General features: G+C 42.0%; 1 protein-coding gene across 4 annotated transcripts in view; it reads left to right on the plus strand.

The window, feature by feature from the left end:
• Positions 1 to 993: 993 nt before the first annotated feature.
• The window catches only part of LOC113811679 (proline dehydrogenase 1, mitochondrial), a 76,301-nt gene continuing 69,794 nt past the window's right edge, over positions 994 to 7,500 (plus strand). For 3 of the 4 annotated variants that reach the window (XM_070128397.1, XM_070128391.1, XM_070128404.1), the window contains exon 1: positions 994 to 1,347. In XM_070128397.1, the coding sequence (XP_069984498.1) occupies positions 1,015 to 1,347 (333 nt within the window). In that variant the 5' untranslated portion in view covers positions 994 to 1,014. Of the gene's footprint in view, positions 1,348 to 1,373; positions 1,514 to 7,500 lie in introns of those variants that run through there. The other variant, XM_070128409.1, reaches the window with a different exon arrangement.

The following is a 7,500-nucleotide window of genomic DNA, read 5'->3' on the forward strand; positions in this document are numbered from 1 at the left end:
AAAGTTCCATGATATATATACTTCCTCTGTAGACATAAGCACGCATGCACGAGGACGGTATATATATATAACATGCGTGAGGAGTAATCCAGTGCTATAAGACGCTTGAGGCTCAACCCAAGGGATGGAGTTACAGGGTTAAACTTCAGGTGCAAATACTCTACAAGCAAAGAAGAATTTTTCCCTTTGCACATTCGGGCAGACGTCATCGACACTTGACTGTGAGATCCGGTTAAAAGATTGTCACGAGTTCAGTTTCTATCAGCGTTAATCTTTACTGTGACGTCTAATGTGAATGTGAACTGGTATACAAAATGACAAGTGTATGCATTATAATAACTGGTTTCTGTCCTCTGATAATGTAGGGATTTAAATAAAAAGGATTAGAAGTGATCTTCAAGGTAAATTTTGCCGTCACAATTTTTTTTTATGCTATTGGATATTTACTAAACCTGATATTGAAGGATCTGTACCTAGTCGTCTATATATTTCCAAAATAATAATTGTAATCTTACATAACATCTTAGGTTTTACGTAATTCACGTTCGTCGCGAAAAAATCCTCCTTTCTTATCATGACTTTCCCATACATCTGTGGTCCAACATCGACCCCTGATATTAATCTCGGTGCCTGTCACTCATTAGCGGCGCCATCAATGAAGGAATGCCATGCCAGGGGGAGAAATGGCGACTGAATGCGCACTCGTCTCCCCGCCATGGCTTCCGCGCCGGAGGCTGGAGTCCGCCTCACGTCACGGTCTCCGCGATCAATACCCGGCGTCCGCGCATGTCACGTCGCAGGCACTGGAAACCCGCCCCAAAGCACCATTGTCTTACGAAGCACATTGGCGTGGCGTCGGGCGTTTCGAAACTGTCTCGTTTTGGCCAGGCCGTCTGCTCACTGGCACGCCTCCTGCCGCGGCCAATCAGCGGGCGCCCTGGGTGTGACGTGCGCCGTGACGTCACCCACACACCGTCACATGTGGAGAAGCACGAACGATGCGTCAGTTAAGTAATGGCTCCCGTGTTGATCGCGTCGCTGCCTCGTTCTCTCGCAACCTGTGTTAGATATGGTCAGGGGAAAAGTAAAATATGCTGGAGCCTGAGCAGCAGGCCTATCGGTGCCCTGGGCATCCGTTACAAGTCAACGCCGGCAGCGGCCTCGTTGGTGAACGAGAACGCTGCCGTGGACACAGCCTCCCAAGATGACAAAGATAAGGACCCCCTCGACCTGACCTTCTGTGATTACCGAAACGCCTTTAAGAGCAAGACGAATTCCGAATTGTTGCGCGCCCTGTTGGTCTTCCACTTGTGCAGCATACAGCCCCTGGTCGATAACAATGCGAAGGTTCGTGCCTGTCCCTCGTCAGGGCTCCTGCGGACGAAGCGAACTTCTACATGTCACATTACTGTATCGATGACCCCAGGCGATCTCTCAGTGCCGGTGCCACCTCACCAGTGGAGCCCCGAAACCTGACCTGACCTCACCCTTTAACAGGCCAGGCCGCCACCTAGTAAGATGGGATAAGATTGTCACATTTTTCATGATCTAAAAAAGCATGGGTTGAGTTGTTTACCAGTTCTTCAGATATAATGTTTGTCAGTTTTCGTATCTCTCAAAATAACAAAAAAACAAAAATAAAAACAAGAGAAATACAGTCAGATGTCAATGAAAAAAACATACTTTTAAACAACTGAACCCGACAAGCTTTGATCACTTGAATCTCTTCATTAAAAGTAAGCGTAGGTTAAATTATAGGAAAAAAACACTGAAGAGGTAAGTGATTGTTGTCCAGGGCTGTTCCACGCCCCTTGTACCACCATCACACCTGATTTCGGCCAACAAGCGTTTCAGAAATCTTCGGACACGTAATGTGACATAGCGAAGTTTGCAGCGCCACAGTGGTTCACTGCCCTTGCCTTTGACTAACCCTTGTTCATCCACAGCTAAAAAAAATCCCTGGTATCTTCATTTCTCACATTAGGTATGAACAGCTGTCTTCGATTCACCTGGCAGGAGGCAGGACCCTTCGAAGCTGACTATGAACGTAACGTCTATCTTTTTTCTTGCTTCCTGTATATACTATTCCTAGTTTTCAGACTAATGTGTGGTTGATCTTGAACTTGAAGACTAAAATCAGAGGGGTGTTTTAACTACTTTACCTCTAGCTAAATTACCTGTACAGTTATTCAGCTAAGTGCATAATCCTGGGGGGTGTTCTTGAGGGAAAATTCTTGAATATAAACACTCACGTAAGGCAGTAACTGTAATCAAAATGTGTATATTTGTATGATGCTTAATCTCGTTCAAAACCTACAGGTGGAGACGTCAGCTGTGATGTGTGTGGCCATATTCTATAACCAATCTTTATTTCAGGGAATGCAAGACGAAGCTGATTTTTGTGTAGATACATATGTTCAAAATCTAACATCACAGGATTAAGATTTAGCCAGAATATTCTAAAATAAATCTTAATGCACATAGATATAGACATACACATCGATAAATAATAACACACACGTATACATGCAGATACACAAACACGCATACATAGAGATACACACTCATGCGTACAGATTCAAACACACGCATACATACATATACACACACACACGCACACATGCATATGCATACGCACATCTACATGCATACACATGCACACGCATCATGCATATGAATACACACACGTAATACTTATGGTTACACATACATGTGTATATATACAGAAACTCATACATATACATACAACTCCATACATGCATCTACATACATGTATATTTATATAACTACATGAACAGGACTATGTATACACGCAAATGGTTATACATACACGCACATTCCTTTTCATGCATTCCTATAACTACACATATGTCTGTCCATACACGTACATACCTGTACATAAATGCACATGACTGTATATAAACGCACATGCCTGTACATAAACGCACATGCCTGTACATAAACGCACATGCCTGTACATAAACGCACATGCCTGTACATAAACGCACATGCCTGTACATAAACGCACATGCCTGTACATATACACTCATACTTATACAGACACACACACACACACACACACACACACACACACACACACACACACACACACACACACATATATATATATATATATATATATATATATATATATGTATATGTATACATACATATACACATATACGCCTTATGCAGACACACACACATATATACATATACACATATACGCACATTGGCTGTACATACATATGTACACACATACATATACATATACACATATACACACATTGGCTGTACATACATATGTACACACGTACACATACGTACATAAGCATACATATACATACATAAACATGCATACATATGCATTCATGCACATGGATACAAACATATAAATGTATATGCATATGCGTACATAAATGTACTTATGTATATACACACAAACACATACAGGCATAGACATACAAGCATACACATACATACATATACTTACATAAACCTATCTAACATGCCTACACATGTACATATACATAACACGTACATACAGAAGCATATGCAAACACATGCATATGCATACATACATACATATACACATACATATATACACATACGTATACATATACATACATACATACGCACATTCATACACACACATACATATACATATAAATACACACATACATATAAATACACACATACATATAAATACACACATACATATAAATACACACATACATATAAATACACACATACATATAAATACAACATACATATAAATACACACATACATATAAATAAACACGTACATATAAATACACACATGCATATACATGCATACACATTCATATACATATGCATATGCATACATGCACATGTATATATACATACATGCACATATATACACATTTATACACATATATAGACACATACGTTTACACACACACGCACACTCACATCTGTATATATAGTGTAGTCTGCATATAATATGAATTTACTATTTACCATTTACGGTAATTTTGATATCTGAGAATGCTTTTTGGTGTAACAGAGATGTTTGCGAGAAGAGAAGTAGGAATGAAGAGCACTTTCGAAATTTGGAGATTCTCAAAAATATGCTACGTTGATTCCATTATAATGCAGTAAGCTTAGCGTAACGAATAAGTGTAAAATGAACTTGGTTTAATGGTTGTAATAGTATGAGATTGAGGTCTGCGAAAGTAACTCGTAAAAATTGCAGATTTTTACTTGAATACTGGTGTTCAGTTCTTAACGGTTAAGGGAGCGTTGAAATGGTTAGTTTTGAAATAAACAAAACTTCAGATTGCAATAAGTATATTCGTTTTTTTTTTCATTTTCTTGTGGCTGTAGAAATCCGACTTCAGAAGCAGCTATTGTTACTCGTAGATTTTCAACTGATGATGATGATAACCTGAAGGGAAAGAGGGTTTTATCGTGCATTTATTTCCTTTTTTTGTATATATAATCATAAAACATCAAGGTCAAGGTAATATTGTCATAGGAGAGAGAGAGAGAGAGAGAGAGAGAGAGAGAGAGAGAGAGAGAGAGAGAGAGAGAGAGAAAGAATAAAAAGATCTGTTTACGGTGTATATAGAATGGCCAGGGGGGTTCAAAGAAAAAAGTCGTTTATTTAATATTTTGTTGATTTAAGCTTTCGTCTATAACATCAGCATCGATATCTTCTCGTCAGTGCACTAAAATCATGAGATAAAGTGCATTAACGAGATTCTATCGACGCTCATGTTATAGGTGAAGGTTTAAATTGACAAAAAACATTTCATATAGTCTGGCAGTTTGTCCGAGACCTCCTCGGGACGCTCATCCCTTCATATAGACGACGTAGATTAAGCCGATCTATTGACGATGTATAACGATTAGATTTATTTTCCATGTTTATGTCCACGATCTGGAGTGATTCCGTGATAACGAGGTCGAACTGGTGCTATGCTATATCGATTTTCCGGCGCGTGTGGCCCGAGCAGCGAGGAGCCGGAGGAGGGTGAAACTCCCGACGCCGCTGCTGACCTGTTCCTCCTACAGCTCTCTGTTCTTGGTGGATCCTGGCTGTTTCTTGCTATTGAGATTCGGTCGCAGGGTTTTTCTATATTTTCAGTATGCAGTATTTCAGGTCTTGGCTTGTTCTTGAAGGATCCGGGCCGTTTCTTGCTTCTGAGATTCGGTCGCAGGGTTTCTCTATATTTTCAGTATGCAGTATTTCGGGTCTTGGCTTGTTCTTTGAAGGATCCGGGCCTATTTCTTGCTATTGAGATTCGGTCGCAGGGTTTCTGTATCTTTTCAGTATGTCGTATTTCAGGTCCTGGCTGGTTTCTCGTTTTCTTGGGGGTAGATTTCCTAACGGTTTTCTTTCGTCAAGAGCAGTTATCTTGTAACCACCTTGTCCGATACTAAGGTAGTTTGTTTATTAAAGAATTGTCTTCATTTAAAAGCCGATAAAAACCGCTCCCTTCGTTCGAGAATGTACACTTATCAAGCCAAGGCATATATGTGTTTCTGTATATGTATATATGCCTGTCCAACTATGCCGTTATTGGATGCTTGTTCCGGGCCTGTTCAGATGGAGCCGATACCCCCCCCCCCCCATGTTCGTTTTAGATGCCGGTGCTAATAACTTTCCCTAAATGAATATAGACAAATAATGTATCTGTCTATTTTGTCTGTATATGTATATATTAATATTTGGGGGACGTAATCCCAAGGGGAAATATCAATTTATCTAATTGTGTTTATGATTTCAAGGACTTGGTCTAATATTAAGAATATGAAAATAGGCTAAAAAATGGCCTGTGCCAATTTCAGTTCTTTTAACTCAACGTAGGGTTAAGATTTTCTGTACATATTAACCCCTTTAACTACCTCACGCTCGTACACTCACACACACACACACACTCACACTCACACTCACACTCACACTCACACTCACACTCACACTCACACTCACACTCACACACACACACACACACACACACACACACACACACACACACACACACACTCACACACACACACACACACACACACACACTCACACTCACATACACACACACACACACACATACACACACACACACACACACACACACACACACACACACACACACACACACACACACACACACACACACACACACACACACACACACACTTGCACACACACACGCACACACACACGCACGCACACACACACACACACACACACACACACACACACACACACACACACACACACACACACACACACACGCACACACACACACACACACACACACACACACACACACACACACACACACACACACACACACACACACACACACACACACACACGCACACACTTGCACACACACACACACACTCGCACACATTTATACTCCGCAGACACTCCACACGCCCTCATTGCGTTTAGAAAACATATTTCACATGCTTCCCATAACATTCAACAAGCCCTTGTCGTATTGAAAACTTTTACCACCTTTGTAGCATTTCACACGGCCTTGTAGTATCGACAACATACAGCACTCGTCTTGTAACGTAACCGAAGTGTAAAGGTCATTCTCTCGTGAATGGCCAGGGATCCTCACCAGCTGGCAAGGGGTAAGGGAAGTCTCCTTGAGAAGCTCGGACACGAAAAACACGACCCCTTTTCGAGGCTCTGGACATGCCGTAGACTCAACAGCTTATCTGGTACTCGCTTCCGTGTCTGCAATGGGAGTCTGCTGCGGTGGGGCTTCGCGAAAACGAGAACGCAAACAAATAGAAGGAAGGGAAGTGTCGAGAAAGAACAACCAAAATACGGGTCGCATAGTTAAGCTAAGGTCTGTGTTTTATGGGGGAATTGAAGTGGGATGATGTAGGTTTTTTAAAATTTTGTTTTGATGGTAGTATTAAGGGATAACGACAGTATAGTTCCGCGATTCAGCCGTAAAGATTAAAACAAATTCTCGCACAGGAAACAGTTTCTTACACGAGAGTATGGAAGCCTCGAGAGTTCTCTGGCAGCCGACGGCATATCCGAACCCCGAGCCATATAAACTGGTTACAACTAGTTCAGCAGTGCCTATAGAGGGGAGTAGGGGAGGAGGGAAACGGAGCGGACGGGAGGGGAAGGGAGGGGAAGGGAGGGAAAGCTCACGGCGGCCAAACCATACGACCCTCTGCGTGTTGCTGTATTCTCGTCCTAGCATTTCTTGCCTCTCTCTCCCACGTGGTGGCAGAGAGCCATCCCTTTCACTTGCTGCTCCCTTTTCAGCTGTGTGCTGTTGATCAACCCTGCCTCGCTTTCTTTTGTTTCGTCACTTACGAACGAGAGTTTTCCCCGATTTCCTGCTTGGCGGCTGGCGAAGTAGGCCTACTTTTCCCTCGAGGCTGATGCGGCGCGTTCAGACTGAGCCAAAGGGGGGGTTATATACAGGAGTCGCCATTATCGGGAGGTTATTGGGTGCGTGCCTTTCTTTTTATAGCCCT

Source organism: Penaeus vannamei, chromosome 2, assembly GCF_042767895.1.
Source record: "Penaeus vannamei isolate JL-2024 chromosome 2, ASM4276789v1, whole genome shotgun sequence".
Classification (NCBI taxonomy): domain Eukaryota; kingdom Metazoa; phylum Arthropoda; class Malacostraca; order Decapoda; family Penaeidae; genus Penaeus; species Penaeus vannamei.